Source organism: Sapajus apella, unplaced genomic scaffold (genome assembly GCF_009761245.1).
Source record: "Sapajus apella isolate SASKATOON/1434 unplaced genomic scaffold, GSC_monkey_1.0 scaffold26, whole genome shotgun sequence".
Taxonomy (NCBI): Eukaryota; Metazoa; Chordata; class Mammalia; order Primates; family Cebidae; genus Sapajus; species Sapajus apella.
Genome location: NW_022436966.1, coordinates 4,139,425 through 4,164,573, shown reverse-complemented (window position 1 = coordinate 4,164,573; position 25,149 = coordinate 4,139,425). Strand labels below are relative to the sequence as shown.

Sequence of the window (25,149 nt, the reverse complement as noted above, 5' to 3'; positions counted from 1 at the left end):
GCTCAGGGAGAGGGTTTGAAACAAAAGTGACATACAAAAGTTGTTGTTTCATTAAAACATCTAGGACTGTGTGAGCCCTGAGCCCAGGATTCTGCTGCTTTCTAGCCAGTGAAAGAAGTGGGGCATGTTGTACCCCAGTGGGACCAGTGGAGCACAGTTAACTGCTGATTGGATGTGAGGGTCTGAAGCAGGCTGCAGCGGCCCCCATCTGAACAGGAGAAGTGGGAAGACATTACACCATAGGTGCCTTGGTCTTGTTAAATAAAATTATGGGAGGCCATTGTTTTGGACTGAGCCCCTGTGCCAGGTCCCAACAGACCAGAACAAACCAAAATGGAGTGACTCATGCTAAATGTAATCAAACTGAAACTTGAAGGAGGCAGATAGACCCCCCCAACAGACCTGTTTCTTTTTTTCTCCTGAAAACAGGAGATTCCAGCATGATAAGGAAGTCCCCCTCTGCTCTAACCCTTAGCCAATCAGGTTTTTTTCCTATTGTTCTGTTTCTTTGTTCCCACCTTACAAAACCCACTGTTCTTCTATTTCTCAGTGAAATTTGAAACCAAATAATTCCATGTATGATGGTGACAGAATTATATCAATGCCTAAAGTTTTAATCTCTCAAATTGAGAGGTTGTTCAAAAGGAGAAAATGGTTAAGTTTGGCCTAAAGCTGCCTCCTTACATATTTTAAGATACGTTTTTCTAAACACAGTGAATTGTAACCCAACTTGATGTGTAAACATACTCTTCTAACAAGCAATGAGTCTCAGCCAGTCACAGGAGCCAAATTTCAGTCAACCACAGGCAGTCAGATGTTCAAACCAGGTCAAATAAGGTAAATCCCCAGTTGTCACCAATTGAGCTGTTTCTATACCTCACTTCTATTTTCTATAGATCACTTTCCTTTTTCTGTCCATAAATCTTATCCAGTCATGTGACAATCCTGGAGTTGCTCTGAATCTATTCTGGTTCTGGGAGCTGCCTGATTTGTGAATCATTCTTTGCTCAATTAAGCTCTGTTAAATTTAATTTGTCTAAAATTTTTCTGTTAACAACCTTCTGGGGCTAATTTGGTCGCAGGCAGCAGAGCAGTTGAAGAAAAAAATGAGTAAATGGTAGCAGAACAGAACCTATTCCAAGCACACATGATCCCAGGAATGGATGGAAAGAGATGTCAGTCATTGTTTCCACAGGGAAGGTGGGAGTAGAGACAGAGTCACATTGTACTGTGACCTTATTTTTACTAAGAGGTTGGTGAAGGTCTCAAAAAAGGTTAAGCATATAACAATGAAGACAGTACTTTCCATTTATCACTCTAATTACATACAGCTCCCTCTGCACTGCCTTTCGTTTGTTAATTAAGAGGGAGAAAATCTTTCTTAAATAATCCAGAATAAACCTTTCACATATTTAAGACACAGTCTTGCTGTGTCTTCCAGGCTGGAATGAAGTGGTGGGATCAGGGTATACTACAGCTTCAAACTCCTGGGCTCAAGTGATACTTCCACTTCTGCCTCCTGAGTAGCTGGGACTAGAGGTGTACACCACAGTGCCAGTTATTTTCTTATCTTTATTTTTGTAGAGATGGGGTCTCACTATGTTGCACAGGTTGTTCTCAAACTCCTCAAGCGATCTTCCTGCATCCTTCTCCCAAAGTGCTGGAATTACAGGCCTGAGCCACCATGCCAGACCTGGAATAAACATTTTAAAACAAAGTTCCTGCTTTTATATTTCCCAAAATTTCTCTACAAGCTTTATAGCTCTTCTACTATTTTATACCTAATGATTACCTCAATAACCAACAAAACCTTGATTTCCTTCATCAAACTGTACTCTCCTTTTACCTCCAAAGCCAGGTGTCCTTAGATTTGAGATCTAAGAGAATACCTGGGAACACCTGGTCATTCAGGTTTGCAGCTCTGTATATGTAGATGTAGCTGGAGGGCTACCTCTTCTGGTTATGAAGGGTGTGTCCTGCTTAACTCCAGGGGCCACAATAAAATAGGATGCAATGTGAATCGTTACAGGAGTTACCCAGCGTGGTAGCCCTGTGTAACAGGGTATGGACTGGGACTTTCCTGCTGACTTGGAGTTTTGGCTTAAGCCTCCAAGTCAAGGACATTGGGTGATAAGGCCAAAAACATTTTAAAGTGGTTAGGCTTCCTGAAATATGTTTAAAAAACAAAACAAAACGGTGACACCTCCACCCAACCCATCCAGGTTACAGAAGACAAGCCAACCGAGACTTATAGGTCCCAGGGTGCCTATGATAGAGGAGGGTGAAGTCTCGCTCTCTGGCTGCAGGCTTCCTGACCTGCAGAAATTTTGGGGTCAGTCTCCCCAATTTTGGGATAAAATATGGTAAGATAGTCCTTGGAGTGTCCTCAGGAGTTTGGGGATAAATTCCAGAGATGGGAGGCAGGTCCAAGTAGCCCACAAGTGGCAGAGCAAAGAGAGAAGGAACAGGAGACCAGCTTGCATTCCCGATATTTTGTGGGACAAGGATGCCAAGACTTTCCTATGGGCCAAGCGGGCTCTGCAGAAGCAAGCCAGGCTGAGCTGTCCTGGAGGGATTCTGCTAATGAGGGGCCCTAGCAGGGAAGGGGACCCCAGCTTGCTGAGTAGAATGTGCTTATCAGGGGCAGGAGGTGAGAGGAGCAGGTTGCAAGAATTAGTTAGAGTGGGGGTCAAGTCACTTTTCTGTAAAGGGCCAGAGGGTAAATATTTTTGTCTTTGTAGACCACATGGTCTCTGTTGCAGCGCCTCCACCATGTCCTTGTAGAGCAAAAGCAGCCACAGGCAATACAAAAATGAAAGAGTGTGGCTGGGTTTCAATACAGAAAGTCTTGAGTTCCACTTCCTGTGGGAGGGATTAATTGAATTTCTGTGTGAGAGATTTTTTCCCACATTTATCCTGTTTATTTATTTAATCATTTTTTATACCAGTATGGGCTCATGGATGTTTATCCTATGTGTTATAATCTAATAATATAGTGTTTATTTTATTGCTCAATTTGTTCTAGCTTTGACCATTGGGAGTTTTTTCATGTTGGCTCTTGTGTTCCCACGACTCTTTATTTTTCCGTTTTTCTTTTGGTAGAGATGGGAATTCAATGTGTTTGCCCAGGCTGGTCTCAGATGCCTAGTCCCAAATGATTCTCCTGTCTTGGCCTCCTCTGTGCCGTGATCACAGACATGAGCCACCATGCCTGACACACACACACACACACACACACACACACACACACACACACATATATACACATTTTTTTTTTTTTTTTGAGACAGGATCTTGCTTTGTCATCCATGTCAGAAAACACAAAAACAGAAACAAAAACAAAAAAACGTTAAAGTGGTAAATTTTAACCTGGGCAATATAGTGAGACCTCATTTCCACAAAAGATTAAAAAATTATCTGAGTTTGGTAATTCACATCTGTAGTCTCAGCTACTCAGGAGGCTGAGATGGGAGGATCACCGGAGCCATTGAGCCATGGAGGTCGAGGCTGCAGTGAGCCAACATCATGCCACCACTCCAGCCTGAGCGAAACTCTAGTTTTGCTTTGGTTGCCCAAGCTGGAATGCAATGGCGTGATCTCGGCTCATCGCAACTGATGAGGGAGTGAGCCACTGTGCCCAGCCTAACATTTTAAATTTAAATTTTTATTTTGTTTGAGACAAGATCTCGCTTTGTCATCCAGGCTGGAGTGGTGGCATGATCTTGGCTCACAGCAGCCTTCACCTCCATGGCCCAAGTGATCCTCCCATCTCAGCCTCCTGAGTAGCTGGGACTACAGGTGTGAACCACCACACTCAGCTAATTTTTAAACTTTTTGTGGAAATGAGGTCTCACTATATTGCCCAGGCTAAAATTTACCACTTTAACTTTTTTTTTTTTTTTGAGATGGAGTTTCACTTTTGTTACCCAGGCTGGAGTGCAATGGCATGATCTCAGATCATTGCAACCTCCCCCTCCTGGGTTCAAGCAATTCTCCTGCCTCAGCCTCCAGAATAGCTGGGATTACAGGCATGTGCTACCCTGCCCGGCTAATTTTGTACTTTTTTTTAGTAGAGACGGGGTTTCTCCATATTGTTCAGGCTGGTCTCAAACTCCTGACCTCAGGTGATCCACCCACCTCAGCCTCTCAAAGTGTTGAGATTACAGGGATGAGCCACCATGCCCGGCCTAACATTTTTTTTTTAAGTGCAGTTTCACTCTGTTGCACAAGCTGGAGTGCAGTGGTGCGATCTTGGCTCGCTGCAATCTTCGCCTCCCGGGTTCAAGCGATTATCCTGCCTCAGCCTCCTAACTGGGACTACACGTGCCCGCCACCATGCCCAGCTAATTTTTTGTATCTTTAGTAGAGACAGGTTTTCACCATGTTAGCCAGGATGGTCTTGATCTCCTGACCTCATGATCCACCTGTCTCAGCCTCCCAAAGTGCTGGGATTACAGGGGTGAGCCACTGCGCCTGGCCCCATTTTTTTTTTTTAATTCTTTTTTTTTTTTTTTGTTTTTTTGTTTTGAGACGGTGTTTCACTCTTGTTACCCAGGCTGGAGTGCAATGGCGCGATCACCGCAACCTCTGCCTCCTGGGTTCAGGCAATTCTCCTGCCTCAACCTCCTCAGTAGCTGGGATTACAGGCACGCGCCACCATGCCCAGCTAATTTTTTGTATTTTTTATTAGTAGAGACGGGGTTTCACCATGTTGACCAGGATGGTCTCGATCTCTTGACCTCGTGATCCACCCGCCTCAGCCTCCCAAAGTGCTGGGATTACAGGCTTGAGCCACCGCGCCCGGCTTTTAAGTACTTTTTAACCTTCTGGCACTGCAGTACAAGATGCTCCTGGTTCATCTTGTATATTTCCTACGCTAGCCCTAGAATCAGCCATTTCTCCATGGAGCCCTGGCTCTTTTTATTAGAGAATGGTATTTAAAAGCCACGAACTGAGTGCTAGGTGTGCTTGTTGTCCCTTTACGTGTTACTATTATTCCTTCATCTGTTCCTTCTCTACAGAGTTTCTCCTCTGCTGCTGAGCGTAGCTGCTTGATCATTCAAATATGCCCATGTGCTTCTCCCATTAGTCCTTTATCCACGTCCGCACCTGGGCTGCATTCTGAAGAGAATATGTCTCTTTCTGGGGCATCTGGGCTAAGCTTATATAATAGCAGGTTGAGGGACTACTTGGTCTCCTTTCATGTAATCTGACATGCTAAGCTAAGCCCTTACTACTTACTCTTACTACTCCAATATAAGAAAAGAGGAACTCAAGGAAAAATACGTAACAGGGGACGGGGAAATAACTTTGACTTAAATCTAGAGAAGCAGATCTAAACCACCTGCTCATGGCTTTCCCCTGGGTCTCACCCTGGTTCCTCACTTGGCTGTTAAGGGGTGATATAAGGGCACCTCCTCCCTGGCTGGTCTATTACCAACTAGCTTTAAGGGCAAAAGTGAGACACAGTGAATGCAGAGCCCACCTGTGGGAGCTTGTGCTTACAACTCCTGTGTTCCCTACTTGGAAGGCAGGGCCCACCTTAACAGAAGGCTCAGTGGCAGTGTGAAAAGAGCTTTCCCCAGAGCAACTGCGGAGGAACAGACAAAAAAGACTGTGCTTTTGCTTAATGTTAACTTGAAATAGGAAAAGGATAAGAACTTCACATTGTAGAATTTGGTGGGGTATATATTTAGGTCTTAAATTTTCAGAAATAGGCAACTTTGGCTTCACTCATGCATATAACACCAGAACTCTTTGGATTCCTGGGTCTTGTTCAAACACCACCTCTGCAAACTCAGCAGAGGTGTTACCCATTCTCCCTGAATCATGACAAAGTCAAGCTCATTAAAGTTCAGGCAAATACCACTCTGTGTTATTTTCTCAAATTTGGAGAGGAAATAGGCAGGTTCTCCTTCCCAGTATGGATTTTTAAAATTCGTAGGTATATTTTTTTCCTAAGACTTCTCTCTTGAGGTTAATGCTGGTCTCTCTTAGACTTCTCTCTTGAGGTTAATGCTGGCCTCTCTTAGACTTCTCTTAATGCTGTCCTCTCTTTAGGAATATAAAAGTATACTACTACGCTTCACACTAAGTGAAAGATACCTATGAATCCCTTCAATCCTAGGGAGATCTGAGTTAAGAAATAGCACAAAGCATAAATCATTTAATTCGGTCCATTTTAATAAAGGGTATAGGAGTTTACAACTTAAAACAATTCATAAAAACTATCAGATACATATGATAAATCACACCAAGAGTGCAGTAACATAAATCCAATGGTCTGCAAATAAGAGGTATTGCAAAATTGTTAAGATTGACTTTCATGTTTTCTCCCCTCTTTTCTCTTGTTCACAGCCCAAGATTATGTGCACATTGTTTTCTGAGGCCTGATGACTTCAATACTCCTTCTGGCTGGGGTGGCCTCCTTATTTAATCCATTCCAAATAGCAAAGGGAGTTCACCTCTTCTCCACGGAATGAGCATGGTCCTTGTCCTTTATTATTTGGTTTCTATCTCCTAACGAATGACATTAAATGTTCCCCCATTCAAAACATATTGTGGGCCTTGTGGTGTTCTGGTCACTGCTGCCCTCCCAATGCAACACATGAGCCCTCAGGATGAGCCCTACAGAGTTTTATCCTTGTGGGTAAGATGTGTACTTGGGAATGAAGATAAAGTCATGGCTGATTTCCCCAACCTTTTGTCGAGAAGAACTCCAATTGTAACTTTGAGAGTTTTGGGCAAAAGGAACCAAATTGACTCATGCCACATACCTATGGTCACTTCTCAGTACTCTTTGGATGCCTTTATCAGGAAAGCCCGAATTAACACTACAGAAGAAACCATGAGGATGAATAAGCATACACACAGACACACAAACACACACGCCCCATTCACACTCAAATGGGAATCTCTGGTAGACTCAAAGAATACAGCTAATTTGCCATTTCAGAGTGAAAAGCCTGCCCTGTCTCACCCTGCCCCCAAAGACTAACCTAACCTACTTTAACTGGTATGGGTAAAAACCAATTCTGCAATTCCTATATGTACACATTAAAGGAATCAAACGGCTCCCTTTAACATGTACATATAGTTCTAAGGCAATGCAGGTAACACTAACTTGGTTTCAAGAGCATTGTCAAAACTGGGGCACATATATTCCTATTAGAGATGGCTGGGAGACAGTTGAGAATAAATTTATGGAATTACAAATTATGGGAATACTAGACTAAGCCATGAATGGTTAACATGTAGCCATTTTTGCCAGCTATTCTAAGTCCCTTCACACATAAACTTGACCCTGCATTCCAGGAGAGGTCCCTCTGGGTTGTGTCACTACAGAGTAAGGCTAAGGCTGGGGTCCTGCCAACCTACCTTTCTTTTAGTACGTAATAGGGAAGTGAGCCATTTTTTTCTTTTCTTTTCTTTTCTTTTTTTTTTTTTTTTTTGAGACAGGGTCTGGCTCTATTGCATCCAGGCTAGAGTGCAGTGACACAATCTTGGCTTACTGCAACCTCCCATGCTCAAGCCATCCTCCTATCTAAGCCTCCCAAGAAGCTAGGACTACAGGTATCCACTACCATGCCTGACTAATTTTTGTATTTGTTGTACAGACAGGGTTTTGGCACATTGCCCAGGCTGGTCTGGAACCAGTGAGCTCAAGCGATCTGCCCACCTCAACCTCCCAAAGTGCTGGGATTATAGGTGTGAGCCACCACACCCCACCCATTTCATTCTTATTGGTGAGATTGTCACAGACTTGGCTGAAATTTAAGAAGAAACTGTTTACAGCAACAAAGGATGCAATTAAAGTTTACATGATCATTCAACTGTGCATTTCATCATGCACTTATTGATATGCTCAAAAAAGCGGAATGTCAAGTAAGGAAATGAAGTGAGAACAGGAACAAGGGAGGTAAGCCAGGAAGACTTCCAGGAACTTGAACAAAAACAATTCCCAACCACATACTACTTTTTATTTTCAAGCATTTTGAAACTCTTCTTTTCCTTTAGTGATGTTTCCAGTAACAAATCTGCAAGTGTTCTTGGTGGTTAAAAACAAAACAAAACTACAAGTATCAGTTAAGAAAGACAAAGAAAAGACTAAGAATTTAAATTAGATGATCCCATTTAAAGTTTTCAGTGTTTACTTCTTTAGATGGTATAGGAACATTAGAACTCAGAGGTGGTTTGGACATTAACAAAGTACTCCTGCCTCCTCAGAAGCTACAGTCTTTTCTGCAGTTCCCTTATGTACCTTTCATCAAAATAATTTGGGTTCCAGATTTCTCAGATAAAACCACATCTGTGAGACCAGCAACCATTTCACAGTTGACTGGTATGTGTTCTCCAATTTCAGTTCCAAACACACAACAGATAATCACACTTTTCTTTATTAAAGGGACTCAAATGATTTTAAGCTGTATTCTTCCTGCTAGAGAATGAACTGAGTAGCATCCTTCTCTCATTTTCTATAATAAAATTTCCTATGTGATATACTGCACACACATTATATCTGATATATGTTTTGATTCTTTTAGGGAAGCAAATATAGAATTTCCATTGTCAGATTATTCTTCTGATTCCATGATGCATTAGTGAAATGTCCACCAAGTAGTTGGAAACACTGATGTACATGTATTCTAAAACTTACTAAATAATGGGCCAGTAAGATACTGGTATCTTTTTAGAACATTTAGAAAGAGATCTTAGTTGCATGAGAAAACTCGGATACAACATGGGCCTGTAAACACATACATTCTAGTATACACATATGAGACTTTTCAACTCAATAATAAGTGGACCCAAAACAAAATAGGGTGTATGACCCAGACTCCCTACATGCTGCCCAGCAGCTGCTTCAGCATCAAATTGTGTTCGTCCCATTTTCTAATCTAACCAAGCACTTGGAGCTAAAGGGCTGTATGTAAGTCCAAGAAACGAATATATTAAATATTTTTCACCACATATGACATCATTAATTCAATAGTTCCTGTTAATCAATTAATGTGGATTCTTTCAGGGTTCATCAATGCATGTGTGGCTCAATGCTTTATGAATAAATATATTCTGGCTCATTGCTTTCCACTGAAATGAAAGGACACAAGCTCTATATTCCCTAACAAATGTGTAAAGCAAAAACACAACAAATAAAAACAAGAAGTATAGACATTTGTTGATTATATGCAGTCTTGTGCTGCATAAAAACGATTCCATCAATGATGAACCACATATACCATGATGGTCCCATAAAATTATACCGTATTTTTACTGTACCTTTTCTATATCTACATGGATACACAAATATTTACCATTGTGTTACAACTGCCTACAGTATTCGGTACAGTAACATGCTGTACAGTTTGTAGCCCAGGAGCAATAGGCTAGACCATGTAGCCTAGGTAGGTATTAGGCTATATCATCTATATGCTAAGTACACTCTGTGATGTTCACACAATGACAAAATCACCTAAGGATGCATTTCTCTGACAGTTTCCCCCATCATTAAGTGGGGCATGACTGTATTTTTTTTCTCTTTAAGGAAATAAGACCCTACTGCAATACAAGTCTGCAGAATAACAGTTACTAATAATTAGCGTAATCCACAAGTCAAAGTTTTTTCATGTATCACCAAGAAAAAAAAACAAGAGTAATTTGCATGTGTTTACATCCATTTCTGTATTCAAAGAAGGTATGTAGAGTCTTCACCCACCATATCTCCAGCGACAATTTTTTTTTTTTTTTTTTTTAGATAGGAGTTTTGCTCTTGTTGCCCAGGCTGGAGTGCAATGGCACAATCTCGGCTCACTGCAACCTTCACCTCCTGGGTTCAAGCGATTCTCCTGCCTCAGCCTCCCTAGTAGCTCAGGCTACAGGCGTGTGCTACCATGCCCGGCTAATTTTTGTATTTTTAGTAGAGACGGGGTTTCACCATGTTGGCCAGGCTAATCTCAAACTCCTGGCCTCAAGTGATCCACCTGCCTCAGCCTCCCAAAGTGCTGGGATTACAGGTATGAGCCGCTGGCCTCCAGTGAAAAATTTAAAAAGGATACAAGCTCATGTTTGATGAAGTAGTCAACTATAGTACAATCACCATGATTTTATTCTGATTTTGACCTTGCGAATTAAAATAGTCACTTGATTAGAAGAGAATTATCAAATAACCAAAGAAAAAACATTTTGCAGGGCTGTTACAGAGATAATCCTGAATATTTGGAAAGGGGAATTTCTGGGCTGGGTGCAGTGGTGAACCCAGGAGGTGGAGGTTGCAGTGAGCTGAGATCACACCACTGTACTCCAGCCTGGGCAACACAGTAAGACTCCATCTCGGGAAAAAAATAGAATTTCTCAGTTGGGGTGAGAACTCTCCCTGCTCTCCCTGAATATTCCTGGCCTCTTAGTTCATGCTTTTGAGGGTTTCACTTGATAATGGCCATGGGAAGAATCTGCGGTGCAAAGTTCCATGTGCATTAGCCAAAATTATTCATTCAACTAGAAAGACAATTTTGCATCCACTCATACATAGAAAAGTCAGAAGCAAGAATTGAAAAAAGCAAATTCTCAGAAAAAACGTTTAGCATCCACCAAAGTGGAAGACATAGATTTCTGGCACAGTTGAGACCTTGGTAGGAAAACCAAATCTTGGCACAATGCCAACTATTTATGTTTTAATCTGGACATGTGAAATAGGTGGAGACCAACCAAAAAAAGGAAAAAGAGTTGAAAAGTAGCTGCTCATATTTTACTGCCAATATTCCTGAACTTTAAAGAATATCACACTAATGAACTGCAATAGAATTGGGCATTTAGACTTGATTCTTAGATGAATTTCCAATAAGTTTTAAATCATTGATCTGGTTTGGTAAATAACTCTCCAGACTTCTACAGCTAATGGAAAAATCACTTACCCTTTACTCGAAGTGACAGCATTCATGTTGAAACCTAATGCAGCAACTCTATTAAGTTGAACTGTCTTAGCAGAAATCTTTCCATTGAGATATAGGCTTTATTTTTATATTTTTGGAGACAGGGTCGCACTCTGTTACCCAGGCTGCACTCATGATTCACTGCAGCCTCGAACTCCTGGGCTCAATTGATCTTTCCACTTCAGCCTCTCGAGTAGCTACAGACATAAGCCACCATACCCAGATAATTATTTTATTTATTTATTTATGTTTTAGAGTCTCACTCTGTTGCTCAGGCCAGAGTGCAATGGCGTTTCCTCAGTTCACTGCAATCTCTGCCTCCCAGGTTCAAGTGATTCTCCTGCCTCAGCCTCCTGAGTAGCTGAGACTACAGGCATGTGCCACCATGCCCAGCTAATTTTTTGTATTTTTAGTACAGATAGGGTTTCACCATATTGGTCAAGCTGGTCTTGAACTCCCAATATTGTGATCCACCCGCCTCAGCCTCCCAAAGTGCTGAGATTATAGGCGTGAGCAACTGCGCCCGGCCTATTTTAAAATTTTTTTGTAGGTTCAGGGTCTCACTGTGTTGCCAGGGTTGGTCTTGAACTTCCTGGGCTCAAGTTTTCCTCCCACCTCACCCTTCCAAAATGCTAGGACAACAGGCATGAGCCATCGCACCTGGCCAGCTTTATTTTAAGGCACTAATAATAGAGATGAAAAAAGCTAGGAATAAGTCAGATCTTTCCAGAAATAAAAGACATTTTAAAAAACAGTTAACCTGTCTGACCTATTTCAACGTCTAAAGACGGTAGAGAATGTAAAAGTTTTCATGCCTACCTGATTCAGCTCTTTCCCATTTCCCAAACACTTATTTCCATGTCTCAGATTTACATTTCCTCAAAGGGCAGCAGAGAAAGATGGCAAGGATTTGGGTAAAACAACAATAACAAAAAAACCAACCCCAAAATAAGCAAGCCTAGTTTATAGCCTAGTCTGATGATGAATGAATTTCCTAATGATGGCATTTAGTCCACATACTCAGAGGCTGGAACTGTAACAAGGTATTCTTTTCTATTGCTGTGAGGAGAGAATGTATAAAGAAAATTAATTTTTTACAACCCGGTAAATGTAATTTGTTAATAGCAAACAGGAAATTCTGGAGAGAAAAAAAATTTACTCTGAAACATCAGTTCTAGCAGGATTTCCCTACATTTTCCAATGTATTCAATTTTGCCACAAGAAGAAAACTAAATAAAATAAAACAGCATTCAAGTCAGTTAGGTGAGCAAACACCAAAAAATGAGTGATCTGACTGTGGAGGAAGGCATGATGGGGCAGGCTTTACTAAAGAGAAATGCTTCCTGTGCACACGCACACATACATGCACACACAAACCTGTACACTCATACTAATTTCAAAAGCATGGATGTGGGGAAAGCCTTGCCAACATGACTAGACAGGCAGTTATCCCATCTGCCTGTATCTCTACATAGGCTCTGACGTACATTCCACACCCACAGACGCTCATGCACGAGGGCCAGCCTGGCTCGCACACAGACTGAGAAACAGATCCAGAGACTCCTAGAGCTGCTGCTTCTACAGGAATGATTAGTTAGTGCAGGATTATACTTCCTGTTGATGTGCAGGCTTTTTATCAGACATCTCCCCTTTTCAAGAGCACTAAATCTTAATTTGGTGGAGGGACTAATCTTGATTATTCGATGGACATGACTTAGAACAGGAGCTACAGGAATTAAAACTAGCAACAATAAGGCCCCTTTGGGATTGGGGTGAAGCATTTCTGGATTTAAACAGTTTCTGGGGGAAAAAAAAAACAGAGTTCTTGGTGGAAGTGGATGACCTCTGTGAAGGAGATGAAAATGCCTCAAAGTCCAGAAATCAATATAAACAAACAAACAAAAAAATGAATATAACTTAAAGGGGCTTCAACTAAGTATCACTGCAACTGAGTTTGTTGACTCAAGAAATTCTGCTCTGACGCAGGGAACTGAAAGATAAGAACTGATAATATTTTTCCTTGGGAAGGCTCAGCTGGGAGTGCCCTGGCGGGTATTGAGGGTGGGGTAGAGACAGAGGCCTGAGGCTCAGGTTTTGCTCCTAGGGTTTCTTGCCTGATTTTGAAGGGAAGGGTGCTAAAGCAAATGGATCAGCAGCTGGTAGCTCCGTAGTCCTGGAAGAAAGGGATGAGATGGAAACAGACCCAGCTATTGACTGCTTGTTGGTTTGTGAAACAATTTTGTAGGCAGCAATGGGCTGGGCTTCTGGACTTGGCTCATCTTCTGGGCTATAGTGACGGGAATACTTGGATAAGGACTGGGGGCGGAATGGTTTGCCAGCCACAGGGCCTGAGACAGCTTCTTTCTGGGGCTGAGGTCCTTTGTTTCTGTCGTTAGGATGACTCCCCGATTCCAGGCAGGATCCCCTGGGAGAGATGCTGTCCAGATGGTCTGCTGCTTGTACAGAATGGGAGAGGAGGTTAGATTGTTGCACAAAACCAGCTGTGGAATACTGAGCTTGGACAGAGGTGTATACAGCTCTCTCACGGCCTGAGGGCAAGGGGATGTCACCTGTCTGACTGAGGAGACCAGCCTGTGCAGGCAGCTCCTGAGAGGTGCTCTGGGTAACTGTTAACTCCTCCACGCTTTTCTTCTTAGTGAAGGGAGCTCTCAAAAACACGTCTGACTCCTCTGGCTGCGAAGGAGCCACACTGCTCTTGGAGACAAATGGGGCTTTGGAGAAAATGTCCATGTCATCATTTGGAACCCTTGAGCTCCTGAAAGGAGCAATGGCAAAAACATCTGGCTCACTGAGCCCATCAGTGGTTGGCTGTGTGAGGGCTGAGAACTGGTTCTTTCTTCCACCTTGCACTGTCTTTGCTTGCTCAGTAGAGACTTCTGGTGGAGTGAATGGAACAGCTCCTCCCAGCTTCCCCTGGGGGGGTCTGCAACTCTCATCTTCTTCTTCAGACTCCATAAGGAGAGGCCGAGACCCACTGCAGTCCAGCATGTCTCCTTCAAGGTCAGTCCCTTCCTCTTCGCTGCTGTGGAATGAGCTGTTGCTTGAAGGGCCATCTCTGGCCAAGTAGTCGGATTCCAAGTTGTTCTGAGTCTTTGTGCCAGGTACTCTGGAGGAGTCTTGATATAGGGAAAGGCCTTTAACACCCAGTGATTCTTTAAAGTGCTCTACAGTTACTACAGGACAGGGACTGGACTCTCTCTGGAGACCTAGAAAAGCATAAAATGCAGAATTAATGTATAGGTCAATTCTCTTTGGAACATTCAATGGTCAACCCGCGGCAAAAACATTGTGGGACCAAATAATAGATGTTGAAAATGCAAAAGGAAAAACAGAAAAATAAAAGTCAGGCAAGGAAACTGCACACAAACTGGAACACAACCAACCACTGTCTCACGTTTTGGAACATGATAGGCACGATGTACAGGAAAGGAGATGAAGATGTTAGGCACACAGACATTCAGCGTTAACTATGCAATGCTCCTACACACAGGGCCAGGCACGGACACCTGCTCTACCTGGCACTGGCTCATTATGGAATGAAAACAAACCCAGTCATTCATCTCCACATATACCATGACAGTTTGGGATTATGTAGAAACACTGTCTGGGGATGACTCAATTCAGAATCTGGCATGTGGTCATCTGCTCCACATGCAGAGGAACAAAGAAGCAGAATGTGGCTGCTTGATAAATGCAAGTTTACTTGATGACTTATATCATAAGCACTACTCAAAGAGCACAAGAGTGCCCAAAATATAAATACTGAAGGTACCTTCTAAGGGGAGCATACGGCATCGAAAGCAGACCAAATAAATCACCTTCAGCTGGAGTTGCCTCAGAATTTTGTTTTCAGTTTTCTAAGTTCATAAAGATCTCCTCTGCTTAAATGAATCTGTCATAAACTTCTTTAAGCAGAAGGAATAAAATGCGTGGGTCATTACAATTACAGAAGCATTAGCAAACTCCAATATACTAGTCTATTTCTATCTAGGTAGAGGTGCCTCAGGGTGCTCTGGCTTTTAAAATCAAATAGACAATTATCAGAATGCAATAGAGCTTACCTTCCAAGAAATATTAGCAGGTTAGAAGTATGTCATTGGGCACATGTTAGCAAAAGGGCAGGAAAAAGGCATATGTAACTAAGCAAGAAGAATCCAGAGAAAGGGTGGTTGGGGGCAAAGGTATCATTTCACCATGGGCTCAGTAAAGAGATACTACTGGACTTTCCCAACCCACCAGGATAAGAATATTCGATACAATGATTTGGAGCCACAGATGACCCAGAACCTCTGTAGAGATGCAACTCAATCATCTCCTTCCCATACTGACCCTCTTCCCTCCTACACAAACCATTAGCTAGCAGAAATATCTGCCCAAAATTATCCCCTGCTAAAGTTTCTGCTTCAATTAAGCACAGACACCACAGCAGAAGAGGCATTAAAATCAGTTTATTGGGAAACCAGTCACTTAGAGACATTACATTGTAAAGAGAAGGTAGAGAGGGATCTGAACATTTTATAAGATACTGTACAAAAATACTATGTTTCTATGAATCCTATAACTTTTTAGCAGTGCTTCTTTTTAAACAGTTATGACCTTAAATATTGTTTTCAGAAACAAAACAAAAATGTGTTTTTCCTCCATTTTTATTTTCCTTTCTAACAGTTTGAATGAATTCAGTAAATTTCAGATTAGAGCGTTAAGTTGAATTATGTACTGCTGCCAAATGGCTTTCTGAACAGTATTTGAAGAATAAGATTTTGAAGAGAATAAGTTTTTCCTTGAATTATAATTTTAATATGTGCAACTACACGGTAATACGAAAGCAACAGTCAGTCGACAGGAAATAAACGGAACACCTTCTCCCTTGTAATTTATGTGGATAGACATCATCCTAATTTCTCAGGCAAGTATATTGATATTAGATTTGTCTCAGTGATACCAAGATAATAATTTCTGGGAGGAAATTCAAATAAAAGGGAGAAAAATAAGTTTTCTAAAATAAGGTTTGCAGAGCCTTAAAGCGGGACAAGAGAGCCCTAAAACTCCTGGAAGCAGCTTCCTCACACAGCATCAGTTGAACAACGTTTTCAGTTGCCAAAACAAAAGCACAATTTCTCATCTTCCAAAACTACCCTGAAAGCTGATGTTATTAAGCTTGTGCTTCAGGAGAGCAAAGTATCTCTTAGGGAAAAAAATGAAAAACTTAAAGTCAAGCCAATGACCAATTCTGACATCATACAGGTCAGTAAACAATGAACATTAGTTTGACTGGAGTCAGTGTTTTTTAGAAATTTAAACTAAATTCAGTAAAAACAATTTGTGTGTGGAGACTGGCAAACCGGCTATCTATTGAGCCAGGGGCACCCTGGATGCCTAGAGTGCTAGATTACATTTTGAGAACTGGGGAGTACCAAGGGTGTGTGTGTACCCATATCCAGAGTTGGAGAGGACGGAAGCACATGTCTAATCCATCAAAATTATTTGTTAAAAAGTAGGTTTTCGGTCAAGAACCCGGTTGGCAAACATTCCAACTCAGAGCATATTCTATGACCTTCACGATGACTAAGGGGAAAATCAGACTTAAAATTCCAACAACTTTGAATAATTCACAAAACAGTCACAAAAATACCAGAATATCAAGTTTGAACGGAAAATTAGTCTCCTGTCCTTCAAAACAAGGACTAGAGCTCTTTCCTATCTTTCTTTCAGCATCAATAGGCTTTGTAGGAGTGGAAAACTACATTTAAAGGGTTCTCCTGAGAAGGCCAAGTCCTTAACCTTTCTACTCTTAGAGGAGGTACAGTATGACTGACTGAGGCAGAGAGCAAGCACACTTTGCAACTCTCCAGGCCTGGTACTCTGAAGGCCAAAGAAATGCCAGAGAATATGGGGGAAGCCCAGACCTCCACATTCACTTAAGGAATTCTGGTGGTGGTGGCACCAGAAACAAGGTAGTCAAGAGAAAGAGACATTCCAAATATACTATAAACAGAAGGTAACCATTAAATCTTGTTGGCAAATTAAAAAAAAAATTTTTTTTTTTTTTTGAGTATGTGAATGTGTTCTTATAGGGAAAATGTGTTTTCAGGGTGAACAGTTCCTTTATATGACAATAGCATTGTGTCAACAAGAAAATGTGTTTGAAATAGTTTCTCTACTAACAATGAGGGATTTATACCAACTTAACCACATGCCTTGGCCCGGTTCCTCTGGTAACCAATAGCACACCATAGCAGACACCTGTGGCCACAGAACTCAGTACACACTGCCTGTTGTACCTCAGGGGCTTAAGCCCAGGGCCTGGCTTCACAGTCTGCTCAGGGTCTTACTTATCACAGAGCCTAAGGTAGGGTTTGGTTATAATTCCCTCAAACTGGGTCATGCCTCTTTTTATTTTCCTTCTGCACATAAAATTAAGCAAGAAGTCAAAACACACTTCTTTTTCTTGCTTTGATGTAGGACTGTGTGTCAGATTGGGCACTTTGACACTTCCGATATGGGTAACTCTATATTAGTCTATTTTGAGGCTCCAAATTCTGTAGATTTCAGCAAGAATTCACATGCTTCAAGGAAGAGAAAGAGTCCCTAAAATACCTGATGACTTGGCAACTATCCTCACCAGCTCCCTATTAACTTCCAAAGCAACCAAAAGTGCTGAATCATTTAGGATTGGTTTCCCTTGGAAATTCCAGCTGACTGACATAGTGAGGGTCATCAGAATGCTCCCTAAAGAATCAAACTCTTAAGACTTAAATGTCAGGATGGATGTTCCTTAATGAAATATATCATGCACAACCAGAAGTTTAGTTTCCTTCATACCATAAACTGAAATAACAGTTACACGGAGTATCAAAGATATAATTGTTGCCAAAAATGGAAAATGAAGACTTGGAGTATTGAGAAGAAGCCTTCTCATATAATTAGTAAATACAAAGCAAACTACTCCTTCACAAAAACTTGGAAATGCAACAGCAATTGAAATGTAAAATCTTAGAACCAAACCAGGGAAACCAAGAGATGTACATCAAACTAATAATTTCCATGACCTTTTAGTTCACATAATAAAAGTAGGCATTTGGTTCCACCACATATTGGGCAGCTGCATTAAAACCCATGACTAGGAAATGAGGGAACTGATGGAAGCCAAAAATGGCCAGCTGTGCCTCTCAAGCCAATGAGGCAATTAAATGAGAGCGCTTCCTCACTGGGGATAAAATTATTCCTGCCAACATAAAACGTTTAATTAAGTTGGCCTGGGTATATTAAGAATTACGTTAGAGGAGGGAAGCTGCAAACCTGTGCTCCATTTTACAAACTTGTGTCTGGTCATATCCAATGTAGGCTGGCCGGCGTCTAATTCTCCTTGGCCATAGAAGGTTTATTCTTTCGGGTAGCCATGATTCATTACTATGTCCTCAGTATGTAGCTACACTTTTCTTGTGTACAGGTACTTATTGTCACTCAACACTGTGATTAAATCCTTTCTGCAAAAAAGTGGGTTTTCAGCTCAGGAAAAGAACAACTTAAGTTATTTACATCTCTAAACATTATGCTCCCATTTGAACAGATAAAAGTCTTTATTCCTCTGTATGTTTACATAAGAAATTTCTTTACAGACTTTTTTTATACAATACTTGTGCAGCAATGTTCAAATTTCACATTTTTACTGCATAAGGTATCTTCATGTACAACTGTCTGCTTTGTCTTCTTGGGAAGGACAGGTTAAAGACCTATGATAAATACACATCCACATGACAAAGGAGAGTGCAATAGGGCAGAGTAGAATACTCATGGGAAAGAGTAAATTCAGGACACTACATCAAAGTATGATCCAAGAAAGTGTCTTTCATTCTAGCAACTACCACCATTTGGAAACTTCTTGAATAGGTTAGCATTACCCCAGGAGCCTCCCTATCTGATGTTAGTGAAAGGAAATCTGGGAGAAGCAAAAGAGTTTTCTTGTTACAGATTTTCTGGGACTCATTGTGATAAGAAACCTAAGCACATCCAACTTCAGAAACATTACTAGTGTGGAAAAGAAAAGGCTAACTTTGTGTTGATAAAATTATAGACTTTAGAGAAGAATAAAAGATAGCTTTGCAGTATCTGGAGTGTTTCAGGAAAGATTCCATTGTAAATATTCATATGATAGTTTTTCTGTTCTGCCAGGCAGCCTCTAAGTTGCTTAACCCAGAACACTGGGCAATCCTGTCATTTTCATCCCAAAGCTCAAAGTTAGCAGCTAGGAGAGTCTGATAATCTTATAGGCTGAGAAGGTTAAGGACTCTGGAAAATCCCAGAAAAACCTTATCAAGAGAGACTTTATTTTGGCCCAAGGTATCTATAGCATGTATTTATTCAGCGATCCCTTCATATTGCAGGCTGTCAGCCCCAAAGATCCCTTCATTCCCATAGCAGCGCTGAAGGCAGAACTGTTCCTGACCTGGGGAAGGTTATATTGGTTGATTATCTGTCAGGAGAGTAGGAAGTAAGTATTCAAAGCAGAAAAAACAAAAGTATTCACAACAAAACAAATATTACATCTTGAGAAAAGTAAGTTCTTTTCTTGGGTTTGTTTTTCTACAAGTATTAGCAATCCAAGTTCTGTAATTCTATTTCAGGAAAAGTGAAGTCCAATATCAACACTAAACAAAGTGACAACTTCTTTCAGAGGTGTTTTAATACCCATATGTTTCAATTTTTTAAACCATTCTAAAGACGAGGGAATCACAGAAGTTTCCTTATTCTGAAAATTAAAGAAATTAAGACTTGATCATATTCACTTTCTATTATAAGATCCTCTCTGAGACTTTTTTGTGGATTATTCTTTTTACTGTCTTCAACAGTAACCACTCTTCATCTTGCAGGGTTGAATTTGCTTTCTGGAAATGGCTAAATGTTACTCAGAACCAAGAGTAGTAGAAAAAGTAGATAAAGAAAGAGTATACTTTCAGATGCTTTCTCAAAGTGATACGAATTAAATATAACTGATTTTCTTATACATTATTACCTTCCTTGATATTATTTCTAAGGAGAAGAGTGTCAAAAATAACTTTAAGGATGGCAGCCTCATTAGAATAATAACTACATAAGTAAAACTAGATGACTTTGAAGGGAACAACATTTAATTAGATGTCAAAATTCTAATATATCTGCTAAAGAAATCATTAATTATAATAATCACAATCATACTCAGGGGTGCCCATTTAAGCCCTATCTCCTCTGAGGTATGTGTTTTTGAAAACATTGGGGCTCATTTGAATGTTGTAAAGGGAAAATCGATTTGTGATGTTTTCTGCTCTTTTTTGTGATAGTTACTCCTCTTACATGGTTGGAATAAAAGCAAATCAGAAACATATGCTTACAGTATTTGCCCGTTTTAAACTGGTAAATCCCTGATTATACATTTAAGAAGAAATCTGATATCATTTTATTAGAATAGGTAGGTGTGTTTACACGCATGTTTTTCTGTAATACTTAAAAAGAAAAATCTCTCAGACTATGATGATTTAGGCTTCTATTCAGATAATCAAGAAAGAGCAAGTTAGTACAAGCCCATTATAATTCTTTAAAATGTAAACACTGCCACTGAAATAGCAGGAACTATAGAAGATAACTGAAGAACATCAGGATTATATAAATCCTTCATAGCCCTTCTAAACATAATAATATCTACTTAGGACCCTATGCTTCTATAATCTTAAAGACCATCTAGTCCAAACCCATTGTATAACTCTAAGGAACAGCAGCTCTGAGAGGTGAAGTGCCTGCTGAAGGTCACTCAGCCAGTAGCTGGCAAGGGCCAGGATGAGATCCCAGGTGGCCTGTCCTGCCCAGGCCTCTTCTCCCCCGGCCCTGTTCAATCCAGCTCAGGTCCCACACCTGTAAAATGAAGAGGATGGTGGACTAAAGGATGGTCTCAAAGGTCCCTTTGTAGCTCAGGCTATGATTCCACAGGTACTAGCACACTATGCTCATCTCAAATAAACTCTTTTAGCTCAGGGATGATGCTATAAACCAAGGAAGGCCCCGTTTACCAAAGCACTCGTATATGTTCCTTAACGGAAAAATAGTTCTCCCTTTTGAGGAGGCCTTACTCTAAGTAGGCCCAAGACAATTTCTTGTCATTATCTCCCTCAGGCTTCTACTACCATCTCTGGCTTCTAGTCTGCTCATTTTCAGTAACAGCCTCCATTAAGCTTTACTGAGCCAAATGACTAGATAATATATCTCAATGTAATTATCAAAAGAACAATTTAGAGATACCTAATTTCTAAACTGTACTCTTCATAGTTTCAATTGAGAAACTAGATATTTCATTATATTTCTAATATGTATATATGAAAAAAATCAAATATGAAAATGCAGAACTAAAACATTATTCTTATTTAAAAATAAACATTTCCTTCATTAGTTAATACATTCTTTCTATGTCCAGGAAAGAGAATACAATTCCAAACTGCAGCAATTTTCCTGTCCATAAAGGGGTAAACCAAGTCCTATTTTCACTGCTACCCAACCACAGAGAGCCCTTCGTGGATATCTTTTGCTTTTTAATCCTCGGCAGGAAGCTTGTGCCTCTCTCCATTTTGGAAATATTATTCAACTAAAGGTCTTTACCTAGCTCGTCTTGTTTCAGCCAGCACAGGACGTATTTAAAGACAGAAGGAAGGCTGGAAGATTCAGACTTTTCCTCCAATACCTTTCAAAGTCTGCTCACACCATTCCTAGGGCCAAACCTTGCCCTCCAGAATGCAGTGTTTCATAGGCTGTTGTTGCTGTTAAACTTTTTCCCCCCTTAAAGTGCAAATGTGAGGAAGAAGAAACAAAAGTACTAGATAGCAAAACAAGCAATGGACTCGGAATTTTATTTGTACAAATCTGATCAACTAAGAGTTTCCCTTTTGATGATGGACAATAGCACTAGAGGAAGAGAACAAGAGTGGGGTTCTCTGTGCCCATTTCTTTTCAAAAGGGTGATTTATAAAAGTGCTTTCCACATAAGGAAATAAAACACACTTTAATGAGTAAGTACATATACAGAGGGTGACCATGAGGCATGTTGTCATGTTAGTGCAGGGGCCTTTATTTATTTTATGAACAATATCCTAAAGTTAATAAAGAACTATGTTTTGTTTTATTATTATTATTTTTTTATCTAGGAAGCCAAGGAAAATCAACTGAACATATTCCATTGGCTGCAGCCTTCGATTTAAACATCAGAGAGAAAGAAAGGTAACGTGGGCACTCAGATTGTGTCCAGCTTGTCAGCACACTTATTTCTGATTATCTGAAAATAAACAACATGCTTATTCTAGAGACAGAGGACCTGCTGAAAGCTTATAGCAACACACAAGTCTATTCAAAATGATTCTATATGTTACACTGTAGGATTGTTGTGTTGTTATACAAGGGAAAGAGATCAAAACCCTGTACAGACACCTGATATCAGACTTGAAATGCCAAGTGGAAACAGAACTATTCAGCGTCTTCATTTATACACAATTTACAATATTTGATTCAAAATAAAAATCACAAGAAAAATACATCTGTTTCTGCTACAATTCCTTCCCCTCCCCATCCTCCCCCCTCCCGCAGTGAAAAGTCTTCTAATAAAAGGTATCATATTACCACCACTGTCTTGTTTTGGTCTAATTCTGAGATCCCACTTGGGACAGTTAACATGAAAAGGAATGGCAATACTTGGGATTTATATAACATACACATTTTATCCAAGGGTCTCAAGTACTTGCAGTCACGTCTCCAGATCTGAGAAATCACGGTTCAATGGAAGCCAGAAAGCTGGACGAATGCTGGGCAGGTTGCATGGGGTGTAAAATCCCTTGGCTAAGTCTATGATCAAACAAGGTCAAAGTTGGTTGGCTAGAGTCGGGCTCAATTTCTCTTCTCATATATATATATATACTACCAGTCAGTAAGTTTTACCCTTTCTTAAACCATTGGAAATAAAACACCCATCTCCAGGCTACTGCCTAGAGTTAAGACCAACTGAAGTAGCCATGTCCTCATGATAATACATCAGGATAAAAAGCAAAAACAGGGAAACACATTCATCAGCATCTGGCCAAAGGAGACACGGGTTGGGAGAATTGATTTGGGAGGCCATTCCTAGCAAGAATGAGACAAAAGTGTCAATTCACTAGTTTCAGTTATAGTTAAGCTTTTGGTGGAGTCGACTCCAGCAGAGGTGAAGCTCATGGCATCTAGCGCTTGATTTAAGATAATGCTATTGAAGAAGGGTAATGAGAAAACACAGCAAACTAACAGGGAGGAACTGGCCAAGAAATATCTGGAGGGCCAAAGTGATTTTCTTTCCTTATCATTTCTACAGGAGAAGGCAAGGGGTAGGAGAAAAGGGCTGGAGGGCCCCTTATTTGCAGATTTTTTTTAAAAAATCGTTTTTTTCATAACTCTGTAATGAAAATGTATTTTACGGTATGAAGGTTACAGAACTGCATCTGCTACTGGGTCACGGCTACAGGTCTATGAGCTGATCCACCAGCAGTAAAGACCTGGCTAGGTTGGGAAGACTGGACTCAGAGCTCCCACTGCTGTTTCTAGAGTGCCCACCTGGAAGTGGAGAGATAGGAATTCAGTACAAAACATAAAGGGTTAAGGTTTAGATGCGCAGAGCAAGCAAAGAAGAAAAACCAACCAAACAAACAAAAAATCCAAACCCTAGAGAAGCAATATTTTACATTTACAAACCCTTACATGTTGATTTTGAAACATACACGTTAGCTGTCCACCACCTCCCACCAAAAGCTCAGGCACTGTGTACACCACAGTATAGGCAGGACATTTTGCAAAGAGGGCACTATTTGCAAATTAACACTTTTTTTGGTTGAGAATTGCTGGCTGCACACTAACTTCCTGATAATACCAAGCTATCTCCCTGATAATACCAAGCTATCTCCCTGATAAAGTAAAAATCAATAATTGCTGCTTTGGGGATAAACTAGTTATTAAGATACTGGAATAAGAACACGCTTTAAAAAATAAATAGATGGTCCTATGGCAATTTAGTGTTTTATGGCATGTTCAAATGATTTTCATCCATCAAAGTGGAAAAAGGATACTCCATTAATGTCAAAAAGATGGAATGATACCAAAACACAGCTGTTAATCTCTTTGGGAACAATATTTATTACGGATTATTCTAATCATGATTAAAAAATGCTATGTGCTTTTGATATATACCTTCTGGTTTCCACTGACTGAAGATTACTTTGCTTTTGGCTTCATGGTAAAAACTAACTTTTAGCCAACTGTTAAATACTCTCTCTAAATAAACACCATGGTCAAACTTTATCTCTGTCTGTCTCTATTGGTCCAGCCTACAATGATTCTCATTACCCGCAATGTCCTTCATTAATTATTGATGCTTTTCTTTCCCCTTGCCGATTAGGTGCATGACTGTTTTGACGAGAGCTGAGGGCAAGCTCTTCTCTTTTCCCCATCCTTTTTCTTACCTTGTGGGTTTTTGGTTATCAATACAGGAATAGGGTCAAACTCATCTTCCGCCACCTTGTCCGAGCCCTCAGGGACATCAAAACCTGAGATGAGATTACTATCTTCTGCAGCTTAATACAGAATGCAAGTACACAAGCAGAAACAACAGAGGTAGAGATTAGCAAATGAGAGAATGTGAAAGAGGCACAAAGATCTCAACTGTACAGCCCTGTTGTTTTTAAAGGTGAAAGTACTTATCTTTCTGAGTTGAAATAAAAGTAGCAAAACTGGAAAATACAGAGATATAGAAAAAAATGCTTTAGAGTTGGCCATGTTAAGACTTTTATAAATGATTAGGGAGAAGGGTTCCTAGAAGAACTGTATTATTTATAAGATATTAATTATAATTATTGTGAGGTATCTCTTTAATGTCACTAATCCATAAAGGCATAGGAATAAGTCATTTGTTGTCTTCACTGAGGGAGCAGAGACCTAACAATATTTGAAAAACTCAAAATCAGGGGCAGGGGAAGGAGGAAGAGAATTGGCGGTTCTTTAAGAAGTAACCGCTGTATACAAGGCAAACAAAATACTTCTGGAAGAACTCACTGCACTGTGACTGGGAAAAAAGACACTGAAACAACTCACATGCCCCAGGGAACGTTGAGGCGCAAGATCACATATACCAAGGCCTCAAGCAGAAGTGTGTTAGAACAGTCTTCTA

At 40.5% G+C, this 25,149-nt stretch overlaps 1 protein-coding gene and 1 long non-coding RNA gene across 11 annotated transcripts in view; one reads left to right on the top strand and one right to left on the bottom strand.

The window, feature by feature from the left end:
- The first annotated feature begins 703 nt into the window (after nt 1-703).
- LOC116560489 lies at nt 704-9,153 on the top strand. The gene is made up of 2 exons (XR_004272989.1): nt 704-837; nt 6,358-9,153. It is a non-coding gene; the product is annotated as an uncharacterized LOC116560489 (long non-coding RNA).
- A 2,323-nt stretch (nt 9,154-11,476) lies between these two features.
- The window catches only part of LOC116560485 (AP2-associated protein kinase 1), a 171,103-nt gene continuing 157,430 nt past the window's right edge, over nt 11,477-25,149 (bottom strand). For 5 of the 10 annotated variants that reach the window (XM_032291860.1, XM_032291864.1, XM_032291863.1 and 2 more), the window contains 2 exons: nt 24,446-24,556; nt 11,477-14,155 (listed from right to left, as the gene is read on the bottom strand). In XM_032291860.1, the coding sequence (XP_032147751.1) occupies nt 13,029-14,155; nt 24,446-24,556 (1,238 nt within the window). In that variant the 3' untranslated portion in view covers nt 11,477-13,028. Of the gene's footprint in view, nt 14,156-15,380; nt 23,544-24,445; nt 24,557-25,149 lie in introns of those variants that run through there. The other 5 variants (XM_032291865.1, XM_032291866.1, XM_032291867.1 and 2 more) reach the window with 2 other exon arrangements.